Source organism: Stylophora pistillata, chromosome 6 (assembly GCF_964205215.1).
Source record: "Stylophora pistillata chromosome 6, jaStyPist1.2, whole genome shotgun sequence".
Lineage (NCBI taxonomy): Eukaryota > Metazoa > Cnidaria > Anthozoa > Scleractinia > Pocilloporidae > Stylophora > Stylophora pistillata.
In genome coordinates this window covers 19,049,655-19,076,800 of record NC_142524.1, presented here as the reverse complement: position 1 = coordinate 19,076,800, position 27,146 = coordinate 19,049,655, and the positions used below count along the sequence as shown (strand labels likewise).

Here is a 27,146-nt window from a genome sequence, read left to right as displayed (position 1 = left end):
CTAGACGGACTGTAGGCGAGAAGGGTTGTTGGAAAGGGGAAATGGATAGACAACAACTTTTTTCTTTTACCCACAAGACGCGAAAATCCCCACTCAAGTGTTTAACACAATGATCATCAATATAAAATGTTCGTTGTTTATTTATCGTAAAAAATATACTTGGTCATATCTTCGAATTGTTTTACTACCAAAAAAAATTTTTTTTTTCAAGTAAATTACCATGTAATGTTCGAGAACGAAAAGGAATTTTTGTATTCCTTGATTTTTCCTAGCAGCTTCTCCCCCCCCCCCCCCCCCCAGCATTTCCGAGGTGACTTGAGGCGTCACGGAATCAAATACTACAAAATTTACCATTTCAACTTTGTTGATATATCAAAATTATTTCGTTACCCCCACCGACGCAGCCCCAAACAGTTTCTTTCGAAACTATCGGCCTTTCTTCATCTATAAAATTAATGACCGAAACTTGATCAAACCCCTTCGCGACGTTATTAGTCTGCCATTGTAGAATAATAATCAGTAGTTGAGACATCCAGTATAGAATCGAGTCCAAAATTCAGGCATCCGTGAGTGTGCTGTTCATCTCAGCCCCTCCATCTTTGTAAACAAAGTTGGCCTAGAGGTAAGGATGAGGCACACCTCAGGTTTAATTCAAAAGGTACCGCTGGAAAAGGAGCCACATGTTAATGACAGTACAAACACATGGGACAAATGATGTGTGCCAATTATTTACAGAGGTCCACGAGGAGTGACATTTACTTTACTTTAATCAGAACGCATTGTCTTGAATCTTTATGGCCGGCTATAACTTGGGAGGTCCAACCCAAACCGCGGCTTTACGCATGCAGTGGGCCTTAAATACTCTCCACGAGAGGGTCGATTCGATCAACTAAATATCCTTCCACAGTTAGCTTTCAGCCCTCTTGACACTGCTCATAAGAATCACAAAATTAAATTCAGATAAAAGGTTCGAGACGCGATTTTGTTAAACAACGGCTAAACTTTGCTTAAATAATCAAGGTTTCCAATATATTTACTTACCCTCTCCTCTAAACCGGAGCTTTTCCGTTTTTTCTGAATCAACTAGATAAAGAGAGGAGCACAGTTAACAAGTCAAAGAAATACGTTGAACGAAGAAAAGTGGATTCTAACTATAGCTTAGTGTCGCTGGGTTTTTCAGGGATGAAATTTGCTCAAATTCAATGTCATTCCGCTATCAACTTCAAACTTAAGTTTGAGTTAATCCTTTAAACCCTGTACACCCTAACAGCAGTATGTAAATTCTCCATACTTTTCTCTATACATTTCTTAAGATGCTGACAAGGAGAATTTGTTTAAAAATCAAGAGCTTTAGTTGGTGATCTTAAGTGTTTGATCCAGGGTTGATTTTGTAAAGGGAAGTTAGCTGCTAATAACTCTAAAGGATCAGATGGTTCAATCTCTTCTGCACTCAGACTGTTTCTATTATTATCGCCGAATCCACTCCAGTCTCATCTTTCTTGCATTCGAAAAAGGAACAGAGAGGACCCTAGAAGCAAGGTTGCATTCACATGCATGCCCGTTCAGTAACACACTTTCGAACAATGACGCATGCATTGCCACTGTCTCCAAACGGTGGCTTCGGGAGAAGAAAAACGGGTTCTAACAGCACTTCATGTTCAAGCCAAGAACATGACCTTCATTCAAAAGTTAAGTAAACAGAAAAAGTCATGTTCTTTTTGAGTTGATAGATTTCAAACCAAAGAAATTCTTCGGCATGCTGAGCTCTACGTAGTGAATTTAAACATTAGGTTTCATTTCGGTCGCTCTCTCGTAGATAGTGAAGACTCGATGACATCAGAAAAGGATACGCACCTTAAACGCTACAAGAGCTACAGCAACTACAGCCAAGGTGCAGAAGACAGATATTAATGCAACACCGGTGACAGACACACTGCTACTAGCGGTTTCGTCTTGTTTTTTCGAAACTGTTTTTTCTTCCACATACATAGGTGAGGCTAGCATGACGTCTGGTTCAGCAACAAAGGTGATACCGCTGAATTTGATGAGTAGTTCGTGTTTGCGTGCCTATAAGAGGAAGAAAAGGCCCTTTTAACTCTATAAAAACAAATATTTTAAAACCAGAGTTCTTTTGGCTAAATAATTCGTAGTTACAGTCTAAACAACACGAACAAATGTTACAGAATTTTTTCCAACAAACTATTTGATAGATCTAAAACTCTGAGGCTAATTGGTAATTTGAGGTAGAGATTCAAGCGTGGACCACTTGGTGTTCGTGTGACCCAATTCACTCGGTTTGACTCCTGTTCTAGTCAGATCGGTAATAAGATTCAACAAACCTTTTCAGTAATTTCATCTGCAAAGTCTCTCAGGTCTTTTCCCTCGCTGACCGGTTCAACGCTGAATCCAACTAAAATACTTCCTTCTTGCACCTAAAAATATAACGGAGAGGAACTCAAAGCGAAAAGGTGAATCCTTAGGTGGAAAAAGCAAACAGCGGTGACGACTACACAACCGTGAGTTAATGCATTTGTACCGTAACAATCATTTCCAGAAGAACTCTTATTTTAAAACACATTAGTTAGGAAACAGTACTCATGGCGTTTTGTTCGTTTGTTTGTTTGTTTTGTCAAAGAACACAATTCCAATTCCTTCTTCTCAGGGAACTTCGCAGTCGTTCTTTGCGCGCAAAACGCTCTCTCTTTGCGTTGCGTGACGAGACGGATGCAGAGGAGACTACCTTCACCCTCATAGATATCAAAAACATACCTCAAGGCCATGTAGTTGATTTTCCTTTAATGAAAACATTGTAATCATCTGTGTCTTAACTGATCTACAAAACGAGAGATGATTATCTATTTTAACACAATTACCAGTACGATACACCAAACGGACCAAAGGACTGACTGATGACTACGAACGGACGTAAGGATAGACGGACGGCCAAATAGAGGAATGAAACATAGACAAAAGCTGAGACACAAATAAAAGCAGCTATGACTAACAGACGGACAAGTTAAGTGAGGATCTATTGCTTATAAGCGCTTTTAAACAATCGAATGCAAAGTATACTCACTCCTTAAATTGGCCTACAACGTCCTTCACTAAACCCAAGCTGTAGTCAAAGGTAAGTCTCACATGGACGCTCCTAGGAAAAGAAAAATGGAAGGAAATCTCAGAACAGCTCCATTACCACAAAAATCCAAACTGAGGTTGGAACAAAAAAGACTTTGATTTGAAAGCAGAACGATTACTTTACGACAGAAAGTATACTTACAAAAGTTGTGGACCTGTAAAGAAATAAAAAAAAAAAAACATGAACATTTCAAGACTTGACAACCGTATCTAAGCTGGAACTGGAAAGATGATAAATTTGGGCTCAGTTCTTATGTCTCGTGTGTGGTTAAAAAAGGAAAAAAAATACTTCTTTACGGCTGGAACTGTTACTTTAAGGGACTTTAAGAAAAAATACATGACAGCGACGGAAACGAGAAAAAAGGGATACAAAAGATCCAAGGAGCAAAACAATAGCGCAGCACATGCGTTTTAAACCTTTTCACGTTTCTCAACCGTCCTTTGTGGAACATCAACTTCGCACCGAAACTTCCACATCAATTTCATCACGTTTTTATTTTGAACCCAGTGCCACATTCACATGTTATCGCGAAAGAAGATATAACAGCGTCACAAAAAGTAATACAACGAGCTACTGGCGAAATTCTTAGGTGGAAACTGTGGCTTCACCGTGGCGACACCTTAAAAACTCCCTATTCTGAATTCAACACCACGTGTTGCAAATATGCGTAAACGTCTTCATATTTTATGTTTTGTTAACCCATTTCAGGGCTCTAAGGAATTCCTAGCTTTGCTTCTGTAAATTATACGTAAGTATGCAAGTGATTAAGAGGAAATTTGAAAGAAACAGTTTTACATTACCTGAAATGGATAAACAAACCATGCAAGTATAAGAGGTCTACCACAGCTGGTTGCTTTAAGAGCCTCTATCATGGTTTGTGCATCCTGAAATACGTGGCCTACATTTTCTCTGTAATCCAAATCCTCTTACGTTTTCCAGAGGTAAACGAGGTGGTGGTTTACTAGGCAATACAAAACCTAACACATTTCTTCTCAAACAGTGATTATTCAATCGTTCCAGAAAATCATTTTAAAATTAAAATAGGGGTAGAGATGCACAACTCCTTAAATCATAATCTCCGTTATTGGTAATATCTGTATTTTTCACAAAGAGGAACTGACCTTCACTGGCATCACAATTGGGTTTTCCCCTTACTCTAGTTCCAGGCCACTCAGATCCATCCTCTGACGCACACCAACAATATCCAGTAGAGCCCCAGCACTGCACACGCGCATAGCTACCATCTGGATTGCACTGGGGTATGAAGGCTCCTACAAGCGTGGGGTGGGTGGCTTGATAAGCTTTCTGTTGACATTCTGTGAGACCTAGAAGTAAAAAACAATTCAAAGGTACAATTATAAGTTTTTTCCCCTTTGAGAAATCACTGCGGGCTTACAACTTCTTGTGCTATCGTCAATCTTCGTCATAAAAATCCCCGAAATATTAAAGCCCAAACCCAAAATGGGTTAAGAAGGGTCAACCTCGCTGTTCCTAAGAAACCGTGTATACACTAAAACTGTGCGAGCAAATCTGATTTGCAGAATCTTGGTATTCTTTAAAGAAAGTGTCCTCAACCAAACACAGACCAAATGGAGACACAGTAAACCACAGTACAACCACGCTGTATTTTGAAGTATGACGTAACTTACATTGCGCCTCCTTGCCCATTTTGTTGTAGAATTTGGGTTTGCAAGCATTAGGGCCACAGCCTCCCATCGGGGCTACACAGTTGGCGTCAGGATTGTTGGTACAAGAAGCATTCTTACAAGAATCACTGCAAAGCTGCCATGTTGTGCCGTCGTCACAAGTAGGACCGAGACTGAATGTTGTGGCACCTACAAGGATATAACTTAATAGTGAGCCTAATGACGAGATGTTAATTTAGTTAGAGGCATCAGACTGTTGGAAACTAAGAATCCAGCACCAGTTACTCGTGATCTCGTGAAATATTTATATCTTCACAGCCTAGTCACCCCTTATGTCTCGAATATCTTTCAGTTCCTGATGACAAATGAAAAGGAGAGCTCCTTAAGTACACTCTCGATGAGATTGCTAAGGAAAAGCGATTTTACGTCAAACTAAACAATTGTCAGCGCTAATCACAAATGATACGCTCTGTATGTATATTCCTCACAAGACCAGGAGAAAAAGAAACTCGGGTTAAGAATGTCTGACTTCTCTTTTACACCTTTGAGACATACGTTACCACAAGAATACCGTTCTCTCTCTTTCAGTTTGAAACCTACATCTTATACATGATCACTTTGCCCCACGTTCACACAGCACCTAAGGTCAGTTCGCTCCCATGCTCAGATTGCCCCCATAGACAGATCGCCCCCATGGTGAGATTTTTCCATCAATTAGCGAGAAAGAAAGAAACTTGGAACCTAATACAGGTTAGAAACCATACAATGAAGCCGTACCAAAAGCATTTGAATCTTCTACGATCATTTGATAGGCCTCTCTCCCAAGCTAATAGCCAATGATAAAATAGATGAAGGTTCGGTGAGGGGTGCTACAGCGTAACTCTTGTTACTGTTTATTCAATTACAAAAACAAATTTTCTGCAGGAGAAATTATGAAAAGGATTAATCACTTACAGGTTGGTCGTCCCCTGATTCTAGTGTCAGGGATCTCTTTTCCATCTTTATCAACACACCAGCAGAAGCCTATGGAGCCATGACACTGTATTGGGGCATATGAACCGTCAGCATTGCACTTTGGAACAAACCGGCCAATGGGTGGGTTTTGAGTTGCATCCAAATTCTCCTTTTGACATTTCGTAGAACCTGAAAAGAGAAACCAACATTAAATTTCTCTCAAACCATAGATCTTAAAATCTCTTTAACCTTGGGGTGGGGGGTGGGGGGCGGGGGGTTGGGGGTGGCGGTGGTACTTGAGAAAAGGGGATTTTCGGTGGTAAATGGTTCCTGTTTTGGAAAGTAGCAATACCCTTTGGTTCAATTCCCTTACAGTTAAAAGACAAGCAGCGGCGTCAGACCTGAGATTTAGCTAAGTATTAATCAGACATCAATTTCTTGGTGAAAACAATTTTGAAACTTACACTTTGGTTGCCCACGAACTCTGGTGTTAGGAATTTCCTTTCCATCTCTATCTGCACACCAACAGAAGCCAATAGAGCCATGACACTGTATTGGGGCATATGAACCATCAGCATTGCACTTTGGAACAAACCGGCCAATGGATGGGTTTTGAGTTGCATTCAAATTCTCCTTTTGACATTTTGTGGCGCCTAAAAAGACACACCAAAATTAAATTTCTCTCAAACACAGATCTTGAAATCTCTATAATCCCAAACTTGAGGTCTCGACAGATGTACCTGCAGCTGAGAATAACTCCCACTTTATCTTTCAGGGGGTTGATCCAGGATTTAAAAAAAGGAAGTTGACAAATTGTGAAAAAGCGATACAACTTAAAATCGTACAAATAACCTCTTGTTCATTTCTTAATTAACCTAAAAGCCCTGTCACAGGTAACTGAAAAGATTTTGAAACCATACACTTTGGTTGTCCACGAACTCTGGTGTCGGGGATTTCCTTTCCATCTCTATCTACACACCAACAGAAGCCAATAGAGCCATGACACTGTACAGGGGCATATGAACCGTCAGCTGCACATCTTGGAACAAACTGGCCAACCATCCCTGGGGATGCAGTTGCATCCAAATATTCCTTTTGGCATTTGGTCGCACCTACAAATAAATAAGTAATAACAATGCTGTTACACCTGATGAAATATTTGGTGAGATTTTTCAATCACCCTCCTTTACATTCATAAACGCTGGGTTGTAAAGCTGCAGTTCTTTGTCAATGATCACCATACACATACAGACTGTTGAAGCATAAAAACACCCAGCACAACACTTATGGTTTATTTGGTAGAAACAGAGGTTTGACAAGTTGTAGTTTCGCTGTTAACAATGAATGTATTCAATATTATGTACATACATGCTTAAAATTCACCGAGATGGACCTGCCGTGGGCGTGACGTATGACTAATGTTTCCAGTACGTGCCCAACCAGAAAGAAATTATGACGGTCAAAAACACTCGCACACATCCAAATGATACGCGCTCTTTAATACACAAAATACAGTAAAACGAACCAAAACGAAGTTGAAACGTTGTAAGCGATCCCGGCAAAATGCTGACTGAAGACGATATACAACGAAAAGCAATGGTTGCGCACGGTTTAACGTGAAACCCGAATGGCTAAAATTTACAAGAGAGACTATTCAAAATAGGTAACCGAATACCGTAAAAAACATTTACCGCAGAAACAAACGAACTTAATAAAAATGCGACGAAAAGACGACGAACGAACTTAATGAAAACAAACGAACTTAATGAAAATGTGACGGAAAGAAAACGAACGAGCCTAAGGAAAACAAACAAACTTAATCAAAATGTGATGGAAAGAAAAAAAAAGAATACGAGTTTCATAACAAATAACGTCACAATTTTGGCGGCAACATAAATAACCAATTCCACGATACTTACTCGCTGAACAGTCAACAAGATTGTCGTTGTCATCAAAGAACTGTGCTGTGCAGCCGCCACAGTTATCCGGAAGGCAATGGGCTTTGGGGTTGGCAGGGCAGCTAGCTCCTTCACACGGATTGTAATGACACATCATGAAAGGAGCACCACGGGGACACGCTGAAAAAAATAGAAAGAAAAGAGAAAAAGATGAAATAATACACCTCACAAACTTTGGTTGAACAGTTAACTTCAGAGTAAAATTGAATTACTAGGTACCTACACTTAAGTGCGGCCCCCTACCAACACTCCAAGGACTTTAATTAAACCGAACATGAAATAAAACATCAAAATGCTTTTATTTTCCAATTGCAGTCCCAGAAGTTTACTAAAAGACAAAAGAGTGCACTATAATACCCTCTGCTGCCACAGGAGAGTGAGGACAGACTTGCGCGTTTGGAACCTACATTACCAACAATGTAGTCGCATACCATCATATTCTGTATATCTTAGAACATTAAGCATAAGTTAAGAGTACTTTGGAAAATAAAGAATTCTTCTGCTTCAGCAAAATTCTTAAGGCCTGCTATCTAGTATCACTACAACCATCCCTTATGAAATCATTGTCTTCAAATAAATGGAAAACTTTACATTGAGGTGGAGTACCTTCTCGGACTGGCGCACTACAGACACGCCCACATCCATTACTGCAGCACTTCCGTTCTCCTTGGCAGTCACGGTCTGAGCTGCACTCACTTTTACAAATCCCGACATGGTGCATATCAACTGCAGGACAATAACCTGGTTTAGCTGCGGGATAAAAGCACATATAGTTATTCAATCGACGCATGACTGTCAGAACAAAATACATTTTGCCACATATGAATAGATTGTGGTTGCTTGCAAGTTGTTTGAATTTATTTTCAAACCAAGTACTTTCTCAGTGGCTCAAATAATTAATTCCTCACAACTAGGAGTCCTCCCAAAAGAGGAATTCTCCTTCGCTTCAGTCTTTATACTTTCATTGACCTTGAGACAATTCCTTACAATGTATTTCGACTTTTGACAGACTCTCCAAGCTTAGAAAACGTCCCTTTGAGAGTCAGCCCATCAGTTTGCTTTCTACTCCATCATTTGTGCCAAGACAAGGTTGAGCAACTTATCTAGTTCGCATAAGCTATAATAATGACACTCAACCAGGAAGTTTTCTTTAAAACGCATAGTAATTTTATTTGAACCATGGCCTTCTTGCAATCAGTAATTAAATCCCCACCATATCTTGTTATGCATTATAAGATTCGCAAAAGCAGCAAAATACAAAGAAAATTGTCCTGTAAACATACATATACCAAGAAACTTGAGAAAGTCTCACCCCTAAATCATTAGCACAAAAGTTGATTCCTTTTACTGCTATTTTCAGTATTATCAAATCATCATCATCATTATCAACCTCATTAATAAAATATTCTCTTTTCTTCACTTTTTATGAATGAGTTGAAAATATTTCTGACCATACAAGGGTAGATCAACATGTACCTTTATATTCTGGAGCAGTACAAACATGACCACAGCCATTGGAGCAGCACTTTTGATTTCCCAGGCAGTCATCATCAATGCTGCATTCCTCTGTGCATGTACCAACTTGATCTGACTCTACTGCAGGACAGAAACCAGGCTTGATAGGAATCTCTTTGCACTTACAGATATCACAGCCATCTGGACCCTGAGCCCAACCAAATTCACAGTACATTCTGCACAATACAGGTGCACACACTAAAAGAGTGGAAAATTTAATGCTTTTATAAGCTTACACAACATTGAATAAAGTTTTTCCTTGAGAGGTGAGGGATACCCAAATATAAATAAATTTTGTCTCACAATGAGATAGAATGAATATATGAAGTTCATATATTTTGAACTGCGGTATTAGATACGTATGATGCACGATCCTCGCAGTAGATAGCGCTATTTATGCAATAGCGAAAATCAGACCTGAAAAAAATCAGGCCTGTACGGGACTCGAACCACTGAGGTCAGTCACAATGTTAGTTACAAACAGAACTTAAACTTTGAGGCCTTGGGTGATTTAGAACATTAGTAGTTAATGTAAGGAATTGTGATCAAACTGAAACATACACCACTTGAGACTTATGGCCAATAACATCACAGCTAAGCTGACCAATCAGTGTACCCAAACCAGACTAAGTTCAATCAACTGACAACAACTGTTCACTTGACTCTGATAACAACTTCCCCTCAAAATGTCCAAACCTCAGTCACTACTGCCAACAACAATTCTCCCAGGACTTAACAGTCACCCAAACAATCAGACCACATCATCACATGTCCTCATATCATTAGACATACAATGTCTAAACACCAAAATTAATAATGATCATTGGAAATAAATTACCTTTCCCGCACGTTGGTCGTCCTCTTACTTTAGTTCCTTTGATTTCCCATCCTTGTGTATTGACACACCAACAGTAACCAGTGGAAGGATGGCATTGCACTTCTTCAAAGCTGCCATCAGCTTTGCACTGTGGTATGTATCGACCAGGCATGGGCCTCTCTCCTTTGTTTCAGAGAAAAAAGGTGTAAATGTTATCATCACTAACCTTTCAGTGCCAATCATAGACCATTTCAACTACATTCAAATACGACAATTTTAAAGTCAAGATTGAAAATTGCACATCTCTGAAAACAAAAGGTCTAACTGTTCTAATGTTAGCTACAATATTTTGTTCAGATTCTTTTACAATTTATTGTTATCCAAAAGGCAGATCTACATATGAATTACCATGCTATAAAATAAGTCTTCTGGCCTTTTATGCAACATCTCTCAGTCAAAAGTAAATTTTTCCTACTATGAGAAACATTTCAAGGTTTTCTAAATAAGATGCTTGAATTGTTGTGATTTATTTCGAATGGTTATTTCATTCATTCTTTTTTTTCTTCTTTGTTTTTCTTTTTGGATTACAAGCACCCATGCAGTTAGCATGTTCCATTTGGGAGAGAGACTGGGGTAGCAAAGTTGAAAAGACAAACTTGGGAGGTGGGAGTAAAGGTCACCCCGGTCTACAAGCAAATTTCTGGATGTCAGAGTTCCAGAGGTTGGCAGCTTCCTTGAAACAATGGTCAATTACATGAATGTCTGTGATTCACATACTCTGCTTGGGATGCCAAATTATTCACAATTACACTTACCACTTTGTAGCGTCTGCAACTGACACAATGTCAAACCTACAAACAAATTAATGATGAAACATTATGTAAAAGGGCACTGATTATTACTGACATGTTTTCAACAGTGGAAAGGTGATATATAACACCAGTTAGTCCACCTTACTAAGCAACACTCAAAATGGTTAAGTTATTTTAAGGTAGGTTATTTCTTTTCAAATTAAGTTCAATGCAGCTATAGTGACAATAAAAGTATGGTTTTGGCCACAACTAATATAGGTGGTTCAGATTTGGTTCTATCAAATCAGCCCAGTTCATGAAACAGTATTAAGAAAATAATTAAGTATTTCATCAATCCATGTAATTTGTTACATAAAACACTACTGAATGAAATGCAATATTATAGTCATATCTGGACATTGTGAATTTTTGTGACTTCTGTTGTCTGTGGATGGCACTAGATAGCAAATAATAATTCTACTCTCCTAATCAACTTCTTGTGAGTTCTAGAATCAGGTCATATAAATTATCTTATTAGGAATTTAATTGCAACTTTTTTAGGCTGACAAGGTTGAAGTCTCCCCTCAAATCACCAGACCAGTTGCTTTCTGTTGACAACTGGTAACTGCAAGGAATTATCTTAAATAAAACAGATGATCCCAAAAGAGCATGACCTAGGTACCTGGAAAATCCTCAGTGGAGTTTACAAGCACCTGGCTCTAAAAGACAATGTTTCTAAAATCCTGGTCTGTTCAGAAAAAGTTAAGCCATTCATGCTCTTATAATGTTAATGTGGAAGTCTTTAAGTTAATAGCTTACTACTCTTCAGTCGACTGATACATGTTGGCTTCTGGAAGCGCCTTCTTGTCCCGTTCACTTCCCTTCCATCCTCGTCAACACACCAGAAGTAACCTTCATGTGACTGCACTGGCTCAAAACTTCCATCACTCTTGCACTTGGGAACAAACTCTCCCAGCATACCGGTTGATAACTTTTGGCGAGCTTGACATGGAGTTAACCCTTGAAAATAGAGATTGATACAGGCTCTAGGGGGAGCAGAAAAGTTTTACCTCTGATAAATTCCACAAAAAGAGTGGTCTGGACTGTTTGAAAAAGGCAACCAGCTGAGTTGTTTCTAACCTAATATGTTCCATGCACCTAGAAGTTCAAGTAGCAACATTCACTCAAGTTTTAGACCTGTGCTGCCAATGCAAGTAACACCCTTTTACCTGAGCTATTAGCACCACCAAAATACCCAAGAAATACATCCCAAGTAATGCTTTGCAATGAACACAATAAGGTCTAATGCATGTGAAAGGATGAATACAATTTACCCACAACAGATTATTTGACTTTTGGCAAAGAACAAACCTTTAGTGCAGTTGACAAGATTTCCTTGTTCATCATGGAACTCAACTTTGCACATCTTACATGGATCAGAGAAGCAAGTAGCCTTTGGATATGCAGGACATCTTGCAAATTGACACATGTGTAGACACAGCAAGAAAGGTTTTCCATTTGGACAGGCTGAAACAATGACAATGACAATGACAACAGATTCTTTATTTGTGCCACATTTGTGACAAATGCCTCCAATCTCTTTCAAATTTAGCAACAAAGCAGAACAATTTCTCTCTGGACTGCACAGAATGGTGTCAATATTGGTGATACTATAACAGTGCATAGTACACTTTTCACATAGGACTTTGATATCTAGCCCAATGAACCAACAAGTGGCTCATGGTTAGTGGTGGAAAATAAGTGGGGGGCACAATAGCTCAAGGTAGTCAGCATGCTGGCTTCAGCAGTTCAAGACCTATAACCCTACCATTGTGTTACATTCTTGAGGAAGACATTTAGCTCTCACAAAGCCTCTCACAACCTAGGAGTAGCAGTCTGGGAAGTGTGAAAAATGCTAAAGGAAGGAGTATATATACTAGTACTCCAAGTACAGAGCCCTCAAGTCTTAAGCACTCAGCAAAAGACTCAAGCAAACCAATTCAATCCATGCTTTCTTGCTGAAGCCGTTATCTCTCACACATATAAGGTTTCTGATTGAAAGTGATAATTTTGAGATAGCCTACTGCTGCTGCAATTAAGTACCCATAAAATCAATATCCTCAAAATAATTTACTCCTTGTTCCCTCTATACTCACTTAGGACACTTTCCAACTCAGTGGAAATCCTTGCACACAATGATAAGGGTGCACATCTTTAATAGCTTCTTAATTTTTCCACAAATTTTTGGGGAAGCAGAACCCATATCCCCCTCCCCTCCCACCCACAGGTACGTGATGCCTGCAGTGTCTCACTCTCTACCACCACATCACTTCATGTTACAGAAAGCAAAGATGGGTCACTTGGCTTAAAAAAAAAAGAGTCAACTTACACATAACCATGATACTTAGTTGGTAGAGCATGTGAACCCTCACAACCAAGTCAAATCATTATTGGTCTCAAACTTGTGAGAAATAATGAACATATATTATTAACTGTTTCTCATGCACAATATACAATCAATATACAATCCTGGAGTTTTTCTTCTTGTACAGTTCTCACTGTCCTGGCATTTTCTCTGAAAACTCCACTTCGGACACAATGGGCACAGATTTACATATAAGAGAAAGTAGTAATTGTTTGAAAGTGGCTCAGAAAGTTTCTTTAGACCCCCAAAAACTGACCACACCTCTTTCTTCAAGTACCAACCCAATATTTCATATGAGAGGTACCTGTCATAACAGATTTTGATTTTGTGGAACTAATTATCTCATTTTGGAGAGGGAGACATTTTATTGAGAGAAATGCTTCTGAAAGGAAATTATGAAATTGTATGCTGAAAGAATATGAACAAAAAAGATTTTGTTATGTGAGAAAAGAGTCAATTTAACATACTTGTGAAAGAAGGTTCTTGGCAGGTGAATCCACATCCTGAGACATTACAGCACTTTTGCATTTCTTGGCATTCATCATCTGAGCTACAACTGCGTGAGCATGCACCAGTTCTTGGCTGTTTCACAACTGGACAAAACCCATCCTTGATAGATCGTTCTGTTGAGTGTTATTATGACAATCAGTTCTGCTATTAGTAATCAAGACTAAATTGATAAGTACTGATAAGTGATGTGCAAAAATGACTTGTACGTTGTTTATTGACATTTGTCCTAAATGTCATTGAAAATCTCTTTTGACAGGTGACACATTTGTCTTCTTTTGCAGGCCACATGTATCAGCCAACAGAAGTAAGCACTTGACATGCCCCAGAAAGGTAGACCTAAATTCATAAGAATTGATGTATAACCATACACAAAAAAGTGTTAACTAAATTGATATCAATACATTTAATTTAACATCTAATCGGAGACTGTTCTCCAATTTTTTGTATCCCTTATATTTGGAAAAAATCAAAAACACACTGCACAGAAAATCTTTGGTTACTGTCTGTCTACTTGGTACAAAATAAATGATGTGGCTATTGACTCTCAAAGTTTTGCAATGAGTTTGTTTTCAATGACAATGATTAACCTTGCCAAAGTAATTTGTGTGGGTGTGACCCATTTGACAATTTTTACAAAATCTCATGACCCACCCAAACTTTAAATTGACTATGACTGACAAACCATTAAAGTGCACCTACACCCAAAAAATTTTTTTCGCTTAACGAAGTAAGCTTATTTTTTTGAGTATTTCTGCGCAAAATTTTTTTTATTTGCTCAAATCTTCAATTTTCTATGCCCAGTCAAAATACGGAAAATCGGCCGCCATCTTGCCCCACGACCGAGTTTAAAGAAGAATGGCTCTAGCGGGTAATGTGACGTCAAATCGAGAACACGAAAGTCTGCATCTCTCACATTTTCACTTGTTTGGGAAGATTGTCGTCGATATTGTCCGAAATATGCCGACTAGGTGTGTTGTATGAAGAATGTATAAAGCGTGATACCCTCTTGCAAATTTCGCACGTTGCTACATCCTTCTACAACACACTTAGTCGGCATATTTTCGGACAATTATCGACTACAACCTTCCCAAACAAGCGAAAATGTGTGAAATGCAGACTTTCGTGTTCTCGATTTGACGTCACATTACCCACTAGAGCCATTCCTCTTTAAACTCGGTCGTGGGGCAAGATGGCGGCCGATTTTCCGTATTTTGACTGGGCATAGAAAATTGAAGATTTGAGCAAATAAAAAAATTTTTGCGCAGAAATACTCAAAAAAATAAGCTTACTTCGTTAAGCTAAAAAAATTTTTTGGGTGTAGGTGCACTTTAACTTTGAGTCTCAGTCTATACATTTCCTAAGGTGCTAATAACATGAAGAATTTGTTTAACAATTAAGAGCCTCTCTAGTTGGTTATATATCCTTTATTCTCCTAACCTGAATGTGTCATTCCAGGATGGTATTGTAAGGTAAAATTACAAGCTAGTCACTCTTAGTGATCAAAGGGTTAAGACTACCCTGCTCACGGAATGTTGCCATCATTACCACCGACCTCATTCCCAGAGTCGGCTTTCTCTCACTTCTTTTCTTGAAAAAGGAACAAAGAGGTGGACCCTGGAAGCAACTGGACTCGATCTTCAGGGTCAAAGGGTCAAATCTATTAACCACCAATATAAAATCTACTCCATGCACTTGCATTACAATATTATACACACTTGAGCGCCCCTGAGAAGGACAAACGGGAATGCCTCTGACCCTTGTTCCTCGTAACTCAGTACCATTCTTGTCCACACACCAGCAGTATCCAGTAGATGACCAACACTGAATCTTGCTGTAGCTACCATCAGCCTCACACTTTGGTACAAACCTGCCAACCGGTTGTAGGCCTCTTCTACTGAATGCTGAGGCTTTGTGTTCCTGCAGTTTACACTTTGAGAGACCTACCAAAAAAAACAAGAAGAACTGCAATATTGTACAAAAGTTGTACAAATGTCTGTCAATTAATTTTATCGATTTTCCTGATTTTTTAACAAACTTCTGCTCAAAACAAAATTTGTGCAAAAAATCTTCTGATCCTGTGAGCAGCAGGACACGTAAGTGGAGGTATCTGAATTTGTAACAGCCAATTTTTGATGCACTAGACTTTCAGTTATGTCATTCAGTTGTAAAGAGGTAAATCCTTGACTGACACACTATTAAATGGCTTCTTTAATTACTCAAATATTAATATTTTCAGGAATCATTTCTTGCATACAAAAAAAAGTTTGAAGAGCTAGTACATAAAAGAGAAAATTTGCCAAATCTATCAATGTAACAATAACTATACACGAAATCATGTAATACGTACCTTCATGACAATCAACCACTTTGCCATTCTTATCAACAAATTCTACTTTACATCCTCCACAGGGGTTAATGCGGCATTTTGCATCAGGATGGGCAGGGCATGTAGACCACTGACAGGAGTTGCGAAGGCAGGTGAACATTGGTTTCCCTGAGCAAACTACAAGAGAAAACCAATGATAGAGATTATAGGCACATAAAGGATTACATATAATAGAGAATTTAACAGATTTTTTCACTTTGCTTCTCTCTTGTTTAAAAGTTCTCATTACTAAACCATTTTGTTACCATAAAACAAGCAAAGGATGATACCCTCTAATAATAAATTAAATTGTATACAATGTACACTCAGTCAAACCTCAATTATCCAGACTCATTGGGACTTAGGTAAATAGTCTGCATAATCCAGAGCCCAAATAATTGAAAATATGAATATTAATGATTGAGACAAAAGAAATAAAGGTAACACATTTTGAATTCTTAAAGTCTGCTTCAATTTCTACACATACACGCATGAATTGCACCTAGACTCGTGTACATGCAAGCTTCTGTGACTTTTGCCTCAATCCTTCACTTGTCTCGATGTTGTCGGTCAGTTTCAGGATCTTACCATTGTTCTTGTGTATTTCACAGATCTGTTGCTTGCTGATGCTAAATTCAAGCACTAAATTTGTACCTTTTTCTCCTATATCTAAACGCAAAATAATTATTTGAGAGAACAGGTCACTTTCCCCTCAGAGATACGTTGTCCTTTGGTGATATGATCATTAGCGTGTGTTTAGTTCATAACCTACCCTCATCAAACTGATCAAGCATGACAAAAGCTACAAAAAAACACTATTAAAAACAATATCGAACCAATGAAAATTCAGCTGAACACATCAGAATACTTTTATCTCCAAGTGCTTGATCTTTTGAAAGCAGAGGGGGTAATGCACTGTTTTTAAACACACTTTTCCTGACCTTAAACATAATCTCTGAATTTTTTACCTCTCAAACTTTTGAAGATCAAAGCTCATTAATATTCATGAAAAAAAAAAAACAGGACCATGCAGAGAAAAGGTCCAGAAAATTGAAAAGTCCAGATAATTGATGTCCCGATTATCAAGGTTCAACAGTAACACAATGAATGAATGGAAGAACAGACCCTTGATCAATGAACTGATAACAAGAAAATTCTCTCTGCATGTAGATTTAAACACCATGCATGTTGATGACCTGTTCAAATTGCTACACCAAAGCATTTTGTAAAATCTGTGATTGCTTTCTGACCGTATACTGTGTCTTAATTATCATATCTCTCAGATAAAATGTGCACTACGATTGGTTAATTTAATTGTGTCACCTGCTAAATTCAAAAGTTTGTTTGAATTCAAATCTTCCCCCTCTATTTGAACCCCAGAGATACATGAAAAATCTTCCTAACCTTGTTTTCTCAATGCATACTGGAGTTACAGAACAATGTTTCTCCCCTCAGATTTATGTGCTGTGTGTGATTTATGGCTGTATGAGAGCAGAAATAACTTACTGTAGTAAATAACTAATAGAATGGACCTTGAACTTGTTTAGTAAGAGCTGGTATTAATCGTGTGAGTTCAATTGTTACAGCACCTCCCAAAGCGGTCTTGTTACAATGAGGTAAGCCACGAGTCATGGTTCCAACCACAGGGTTTCCTCCAACATCCACACACCAACAGTAACCAGTGGAGCCATAACACTGTACTTCCTCATAGCTTCCATCTGATGCACACTGTGGTACAAAGCGTCCAACAATGGGGTGTACTGGTTTTTCATCCAGAGTCCGAGTACCAAGGGCTTTAAGGCGCTGATTTTGGCACTTGGAGAAACCTGATAGAGAAACAAAACACATTTAAAATGTGCCTATTTAAGGAAAAATAATCCATTCTTGAAATATATTTTTAATCTTAAACTCCCCTGTGGAGAGAGTTTTCAGAGCAATTAACAAAGTATGGACAGTAAATGATTGCTAAGTGCAGTTACTGTAACAAGTGGAAATTCATGAAAGGCTTGCTGTCTAAACCAAGGTTATCTGAGTTGTGCAGACCCTTGGGTTCAATCCCCAGCCTGATCACAGTGTTCCATTCTTGGGCAGGACACTGTACGATCACAAAGCCTCTCTCAACCCAGGAATGGATGAATGGTTACCAGTGAACCAACAGAGAAACCTGACCAAATGCTAACGATTAACTACTGGCCATGAACTTGCACACTGTCCAGGAGAAGATTTGTGATAATTTCATACAAGTTATAAGTAACCATTCCACCAAGTTGCATTAGTTGTTCAATATCCTTTTCCCATAGATCATTAATGGCCAGGACTAACTTGGGAACACTTTAACCTGCACCACAGGTTAAAGCACAGCTGTGCTCCAAGATCACACATGGACCGTATAGCAGCTGCCAGAGGCGCATCTGTAAGCTTTTGGTTCGACATTGTTGAGCCGCGTCGTTGCTGTACTTTACAATGGTGATTAGCAGTTAAAATTATTATTATCATCATTACAAGATAATCCAATTATTGAGCATATCTGCACACCTTGTCTCCCTCTATCTTTGACTCAAGTTTATCAGTTTTTCAAAAATTGTCATCCAAGCTTAAAGTGTTTCAAAACAGACGATACTTGGAAGGATTAAATTCACCACCCCCTTTTTTATCTTTTACCTTCACTTCATGAGACAGTTGCACACCTAATAAAAAAATCAAGTTACTCTCTAAGACCTTCAATACTTACAGTCAACTTTTCTGCCATTTTTATCAAGGAACTCCACTTCACATTTGTTACAGGTGTTCACCCTGCAGGTGGCATCTTTGTGGGCAGGGCATGAGGCTGTATTACACAGCATTGGATCACAATCAAACCCTTTAACTGACTTTGGGCACACTGAAAATGAGATCATTTCTCTCTGTCAGCAACAACCACACATGTAAATTGTAGGTTATACTCTCTAATATCTCTGAGTGTATGTCTTCACTGACCACTCCCCAGTGGGCACTTTTTGGGCCAATAGTAACAAATTTAAAAATTTGGAAGAAACATAGAACCCCAACTGGCAGGGGGCAGACCAGTTGGCTATATATATACAAAGCCCATTCCAAGAATTGAACTTGGGATAACCAAAATAACTCCAATGAGTGGCCAGGTGGAGGGCTTAAGCCCAGGACTACCAGATTACAAGCCCAAAGCCCTAACCTGACTGGGCTACACTTCCTCCCCACTAATTGATGGCAAGATGGAGATGCCTCAAAAGCAGGTCTCTAGGCTAAACTTTTTATCAATTAAGATGCCATTGGTTGACAAGACATGACAAACAGAAATGGTCAACAGGTATAAAGTTTTAATCATCAGATAAAAAGGGAATATGATGCTCTCTGCTGATCGGACTGTTTGTCTTTGGAAAAAGTGAAATATTGGCTGGAAATCATTTTGAAAGTTCATGCAACATTTGCTGGCTTAATAAGCTGACAACCAGGAAGAATGAGAAACATAAGGCAAATGGTTTAAGTGGATAACAATTCATGAAAGGGACTGAGGTAATTTTCCTTTCTGAATCAAATCAACCTGTTTAAATATTGAATGAATGCTCTCTAGGCATATTTTTATTCATAGCAGTCCTGAGGGTCGTACGAATCCCCTCATTTCCATTCCTTAATCCCCACAGACACCTAAAAACCAACTGTAAATCTGGTAATCACTAAGACAAACAATAACATACATTCAAAGAAAATATCACATTTGCAATTGAAAACACTTGCAGTAAAGCAAACAACATTAAAATTATTGTAGATGTTAAAGAAATGTGACCTCTCACGGGAAAACGTTCCGAACAGTTAGCCGTTCACCAGCCGTTCTACTGGATTGGCATGCCATTTGAAACTTCATCATCCGTTCAAACGCCTCTAGCTATCCATTCTTGAATATTCATAATCCATTCGAATGCCTCCAGCTATCTGTTCTTGAATATTCATCATCCGTTCGAACGGTTCAAGCTATCCATTCGAGAAAATTAATCAGCCGTTCACTTCACACTTTGGCAATGATGGTAGAAACATTTTCGGTGTGATCGCAATCCATATCTTCTCTTGTTGAATTCTCCATTTTGTGATTGTGTGAAATGGCAGTAATTGACAAGTTGTTAGCAGTTATCAAGGCAACACATTTTTGATGGAGTGACAGGGAAGCTGGGATTATGGAAATTTAAACCCGAATTGAAGTTGAGAACTATGCTTTTTGAGTGCAAGTTCCTTGGTTGTACCTTATCTTAATCAGTCGAATTCAGTTGAATGCACTGAAAGCGAAGTCGAGTTATTCAAACAATTGAGTTTTGACTCGTTTCAAGTTATCTTTTCACAGATTGTGTCAAACACCTCGCGTTACTTAACACTGCGTCACCCAACGTGGGACGCTTTTATGAAATAGTCCTTCGCTTTGGCTCAAGACAAGAGCTTGGGACGCCTATGTTGGCATTCGTTTTGATGAAACCATCTGTTCAAATAATTTCTACAGGCGATCACTTGTTCGACCGCTTAGCCGTTTATCCATTCAATCTCATCTGTGAGGCTCATCTCAGCGTTCGAAAAATTAGCCATTCATCACTTCAATAATTTTCATTAGCCGTTCACCATTCAACCTAATCCGTTCGAAAATTTTAATTAGCCGTTCATCCGTTCAACCTCATCCGTTTGAAAATTTTAATTAGCCATTCATCCATTCGACCTTGTCCATTCGAAAATTTTCACTAGCCGTTCATCCGTTTGACCTCATCCATTCGCAAATTTTAATTAGCCGTTCATCCGTTCACAGTATCCGTTTTGAACGGCTTTCCAAGCCATTCATCACCCGTTCGCTTGCCGTTCTGTTCACTGTTTGAACGGCTACCGTTAGGAACGTTTTCACGTGAGAGGTCACAAATGTTTGTTGAAGGCTTGCACTTTAAAAGGATTTTTAACCAGAGAATGTAAGTGGCTAAAATTTACTGGCTGCATCTATGCCTACCAGAAGTTGTACAGTTCAGGTCTCCTCTTGTGCGGGTTCCACTCCATTCTTGTCCATTATGGTCTACACACCAGCACTGTCCAGTTGATGGATGACACTGCTTCTTCTTAAACGAACCATCACTCTTACACTGTGGCACAAAATGACCAACTGGAGGAAGTTTCTCAGCTTCTTGTTTCTTCTTCTGGCACAAAGATAACTCTGAAAATAAGAAAGAAAAAACACCTTTAATGAAGTTCATTCAAGCAAACCTAAAAAAGATATGTATCACACCGATTGAAGCTACTCCATTTACTCATTTTGAATTGTTTCTACAAACCAGCTAAAAATGTAAGGGAGCTGTTAAACACTGACTTAAACAACATAAATAGTAACTACATTAAAGTAACTGGTTTGAACCTGGATTGTGTAGTCTGATCATTCCTGTAAGGGTAGTCCTACTAAGGAGTTCTGTCAGTAGTAGTGACTGAGGTTTCAACAACCTCGATGGATGTCATCCTTTCCGTCCAAGTTGTTTAAATATCAGCCACTGCTACCCACAAAAGTCCTTCTCAGAACCACTCAGACTGCATGCTCAGGAACTACTTCAAAGCTCTTTTTGGCTCTCTTTGGGTTACAATAATTGTTTGTGTTCGATATCTTCCAACAACCAACGAGGGTAACTATGCCAGTACACTGATAGAAAGTGTAAATTACTACTTATTATAAATAATTATGTAACACATACCCGGACACTTGGGCTGAGTTCTTGATCTGGTGGAAAAGTCAGGAATTCCTCTGTCATCAACACAAAAGAAATATCCCTCATGGAGCTGAACTCTATTAAAATGTCCGCTTGCATCACAGGAAGGCACATACTGACCCAGAAGAAGGGGCTTCTGCTGGGTAGCAGCTAGCATACGCTTGCACAAAGTTTCCACTAGAAAAAAAAGTTGAAATGGCCTATCATAATATTGTTAAACCAATTTGATGTAAGCATCTTTCTAACCACAAGTTTTACTTTTAATTTTTTTCCTTTGTTTAATTTTTTTTTTTTTTTTTACCTAATTTTATTATTTTGATTTTTTGTTATTTAGGAAAGTCATAATAAAAAACAAAAAGAACTTAAGGTTCCAATAGTTCAAAACTAAGAAAAAATTTCAAACAAGTACTATCATGTGAATAACACTGATTTATAAAAATGATAGCTTCCTTTCAAAGTTGTTAACTGATTCAGGAATTTGAAGCCTAAAAGTGTCCATTACATATGGCATCTAATTTGAGACTCGATCCTCACAACATCCCCCTCTGAATCACACATTGAGGTAATGAGAATAAAAGAGATGATCACCAACTAAAGAGGCTCTTGATTGTTGAACATATTCTCCTGGTCAACAACATAGGAAATATATGAAGAACAATATAGATGATAAAAGGGTAGTTATGATTTTATCAACTGAATTGATAATTGTAGATTAACCACCATAACGAGTTTCAAAGCTGACCTTTCAAGCATTAGCTCTATGTCAGAGCAAAGGGCTGGCGCTCAAAACATCAGCTTTGAAACTCTTTACAGTGGCCAATAAACATTACCAATTCAGTTGATAAAACCATAACTACCTTGTTATACTCCCCCATTAATGCAAGCAACACAATTTCTTTAGAAACTTGCCACCCCTTTAATAATTATAGAGACTAATTACATACTGAGGTTGGGGTGTAAGGGTTAAGAATTTGAAGTATACAGTGCGAACTCTACATTCAAGTTCTTTGTCTAGAAAATAAAATTTCTACAAGGGTCTGAGAGGAGATTAAAGCTGGCAAACTGAAAAAGCATTTTTTTTCCAGTCAGAATAAAAAAGGTTTAGATGGTCAAATGAAATGACTCCTTTCATTTATTTACCTGGACCACACTTTACAGTTTGTCCTGTTGTCTTGTTTATAAACTTCATACTACACTTGCCACAGGATTCCACCACACATCTCAAACTCTCTTGAGGTTTATCAGGGCACCCAGCATAATTACATAGCTGGGCGGAGCAGTCCACATGCTGTTGACCAGGTGGACACACTGAATAGTTCCAAAGCAACAGATTAATTACGTTAATAAATAATTACATTAATAAAAAATTAATGTAACAATAATCCCCAAGTTGATGAGTATTATATCATTTATTACAGTTTTAAATTTTTCCTCTGACAGTACAGTCCACTACAGAACCATTACAGATTGAAAAACATCTCAGAATATTTTCAAAACATAAAGATCAGCTTTCTGGCCATTTCAGTAGAGACTACTGGCCTTACTATTATGCAAAGGTATCACTTCATCATTCTATTCCTTTGAATGTTTGTAACATTAATGACAGCTTGGTAACCAAACCTCAAAGCTAGAGTACGTCAATTGGGTAAAAATAAGTGAGTCACTTACTCAATCCTAACATTTTTTTTAGACTATCAAGACATACCAATGTTAACATTTTCCCTGAGCATGCACCCCTTCTATCAGCCACAATGTTCAAACAGGCTTCCCATTTGAATATGTATAACCCACTCCCCTTATAACAGTAACCACAAACAACACAAATCAAACTAGTTTGAATTCCTCTTCACCTGAAATCATTCAACTCTCATTATACTGTGATCCAAAAAGGAAAACTCCACAAACAATTACAGTGTTCTTACTTGGTTCAAGACACCAAGAGCCACAGCCATTGCTGCAACACTTTTTTGAACCATCACAGTCTTCATCAGCCCCACAGGTAGTGACACAGGGGCCATAAGGTGGTGCCCTTGGGCATAAGCCATCTTTGACTGAAACAAGAAATTAAAAAATTGCAAGCCATACCAGAAGAATTACTCCTATTCTCCTCTCTAGCTGCTCCACATTTCCTTGTAAATAAGTTATGAGAATTTGGTGTTGCGTCAAGATAACAACTTCAACCCAATAAGTTTCAGTTTTCTCATTACCTGTTTGCTGGATAATGTACAGATATGATTGGGAGTTCTAAGTTTCATGCTAATAACTTCTAAAGATTAAAGGGTTAAGAACAAGAAACAATGACCTGACAAGTCTTTTTAGCCCAGAGTTTTCAACATGTGCTACCATAACCCACTGTCTTTCCATTATTAAAACTTTACAAGTAAACCTTCATGTATTAAAGACTTTTAATTTTTCTCTGAGTGTTCTACTATCATTTGGCAAAACTAACATAGGAGATGACCAAATTAAATTACACGTTAAACTGAGTCCAAAAGTGACCTTGGGAGTGTGTAGAAATTCTTACAAATTATTGACTAGCAATCCAGAAATATAGGCCCTGTATTAACAATTTAATTTCTTTAGAGATACAAGTAGCAATAATATTATGAAAGTCATCTCAACATAACTTACCCGCACTCAAAAGAGTAGCCTAGGAAGAAAACAATTATTGAAAGTACATCATTAGATAGAATGCTCAAACTACCAGTATTCTTGATCGTTAAACAAATTCTCCTCAAAGCACCAAAGAAAATGTATGCAGAGCAGTAGGGAGAATACAAATGCTAAAATTTCGCATAGAAATGGCTTAACTAACCTGAATTAGGACAATAAGGACAAATCCAAGTTTAAGGTTATTCATGGCTGAAAAAGCCTTCGAAAAAAAATTAGAAAAAGTGATGAGATAAAAGTTAAGCTCAATAAAAGGCAGATCCACTGTAACCATTTGTAGTTTGATGGACAATGTAAGGACGTAATTAAGCGTCCATTTATAAATACTGGTAAAGGTATATTCCATCAAAGTCCTCAACTCATTATAAACTATGTTGGTAAACCTTTCAGTTTCATCACTTTCTTATACAGTTTTAATGTTAAGTTTTCTTTTTTTTTTTCTCAGTTTAGGAGCGGGTGGTACTCTACAACTCCTAATATCTGATGATTCTGAGAACACGCGGTATTCTCCTTAATCCGGCCTGCTGCCCTCGGCGGGTGGTAATTACAGCTTCAAGTTGAGTTCCTTTGCAGAACATCTCTAGCTTCCTTGCAATTTTTCATAAATATATCTTGTTTTACGAGTTGGGCAATATTTTTAAGCAAACACTTCGGTCACGACCTTTAGCCGATAAATGACATTTATTCTCTCTCTTAATTCTCTCTCTCTTTCTCAAATCACTTTGGTTTCGCTGCAAAAATTGATTTCGAAATAAATTTTCTGCTACTAAATTTGTTTTTTAAAAGATTAAAACACAGCCAATAAACCATTTGTGATTTTATAATCGTTCTCAAAAGGTAACTCAGAAAGTTAAAACCAAATCCTTTTGCAGTTAAAAATTACATTAATCAAGGTGACTCTCATTCATTTGATATCTGAATCCTCCGAAACGATTTCTTTGTTTGTGAAACGTCATGCGAAGTTTTGGGATCTTCCATAAATACACTTTCAATTACTCTTTGCAAGTCCCTTGAAATTTGGAAATTACACAACAAAAACCGAAGAATTCGATGACTAAAAGTCGCACTTATCCCATTATATCTAACAAGAAAAAGTGTATCATTCGACTTTAGTCTTTTCAATGGAAGAAAGACAAGATTTACACGCCATTGCAGAAAACAAACAAGTAGACTCTCAGAACTTCACAACATACATTCGAATTCACTTACAATTTGACTTTCCGCGACGTTTAACCATGAACTGAGGTAAATCCTCAAAGATTAATTGTCGTAGGAAATGAATATTACTATCCGTAAGATGTCTCTGTTTTTTAAGAGATCTCATAACGACCAGTTAAATGGCGTGTAGTTGTCACACTGTACTAATCTTCGCACAAAAGTGTACATGCGCTCTTTTTCCTCTCGAATTGACGGGTGTCAAATTATATTTCAAATTTTGCTTAGAAGCATTTTAAGTTGCCCTTACAATTACGTGAGTAAAAATATTTCGGTGAATAACATTTTTCTATCTACTCTCTAAAATGTTGATGTTGTGACTAGTGCTTCTTTCACTTTCTCATTTTATTTATTCAAGTGTTCAAGATAAAGCTCTTCACTGATCGAGATTCGCGAAAATTTCTTTCGACTTTTGAAACTGAAAAACTAGAGGTAACACCCACAAATTGGTATTAATGCAAAATGATCTCAAATTAATATGATAAAATAGTCCATTTCTTGATCATTAAAAAAACACACGCTTTTGCACAGAGACAAAAGACTAACGAAGTCGAACAATAAAGGTCATCATCTCTACTCATGCCTTGACCTGGGATCTAAACAGATCATTACACAACTTCAACGGAAGCACTAAAATAAAAAAATTCCATCACATATTAAATAAAGTCGTTTTCACCAAGACTTGTATTTCTACTTGCTGTTCATTATTAAAACTGATATGATATTTACAGGATGTACTAAAATTGTGCAAGTTTCACAGGGTGTTGTATTTCATTTTGCTCCAGCACAACCAATGACATTGCAAAAGTTGCCTTCAAGCCAGTTATTCTAACACGTTTGGAGTCATACCTAAATCACTCGGCATAGCCATGAAATAATCGAATTCGACTTGGCTGTGCAATGTAGATCATTGCCGATTGAATCGCTGAAGTAGAAAATAAATTTCTGCACAGCGCGTAGCACCCTGCAAATCCATTCCGAGCGCAAAATTTTTAAACGATTCCGGGAGCCTTGCAAGATTCACACTAACATTTCCCTACACGCATCAAATTCCGTTGTTTCACTGCTACTGAGTTAAAAAGGAAATACACTTGACTTACCCGCCGCTATACTGCGACAACGTTGAACGTCGAAACCAAGTGAAAACGGTACTTTATTTTTCTCACCTCTTGAACCCTTTTCTGAGCCTGTCACGATGCGGAACTGAGAGTGCAATACAAGGGTCAGCGGTGGGGAAATTTTTCTAGGATTTTTTTCCTTCCACACAGTTTTTCAGCAGCGAAAAGCGCTCGTAGAAAGGGTTGAAGTGAATTGTGATCTGACTGCAGTTCCAAAAGTAGAAAAAATATAACCTTTTCTTGGACATGTGAATCATTATGGAAAGTTTCCAGATTGTCAGTAGTGTCAAT

General features: G+C 38.1%; 1 protein-coding gene across 4 annotated transcripts; it reads right to left on the bottom strand.

The window, feature by feature from the left end:
* Positions 1-116: 116 nt before the first annotated feature.
* Positions 117-27,037, bottom strand: LOC111327458 (thyroglobulin). Of its 4 annotated transcripts, none has more exons than XM_088763601.1 (31): positions 26,838-27,037; positions 24,668-24,724; positions 24,484-24,502; positions 23,775-23,903; positions 22,993-23,160; positions 21,838-22,029; positions 21,111-21,311; positions 18,849-18,998; positions 17,707-17,943; positions 16,100-16,255; positions 15,468-15,692; positions 13,710-13,865; positions 12,189-12,344; positions 11,637-11,837; positions 10,842-10,877; positions 10,048-10,209; positions 9,171-9,407; positions 8,301-8,444; positions 7,656-7,814; positions 6,657-6,848; positions 6,201-6,389; positions 5,737-5,925; positions 4,786-4,971; positions 4,258-4,461; positions 3,278-3,290; positions 3,077-3,148; positions 2,770-2,833; positions 2,340-2,432; positions 1,855-2,067; positions 1,042-1,083; positions 117-664 (listed from the first exon to the last, which is right to left on the bottom strand). In XM_088763601.1, exons 2-31 carry the CDS (start codon positions 24,710-24,712, stop codon positions 647-649), a joined length of 4,248 nt encoding a protein of 1,415 aa, XP_088619727.1. In that variant the 5' UTR covers positions 24,713-24,724; positions 26,838-27,037; the 3' UTR covers positions 117-646. The 4 variants fall into 4 exon arrangements, with proteins under 4 accessions (XP_088619727.1, XP_088619725.1, XP_088619726.1 ...); XM_088763599.1 differs by having other exon boundaries at positions 117-616; positions 26,838-27,034; XM_088763600.1 differs by lacking the exon at positions 26,838-27,037 and adding an exon at positions 25,732-25,872 and having other exon boundaries at positions 117-616.
* Between the last annotated feature and the right edge of the window lie 109 nt (positions 27,038-27,146).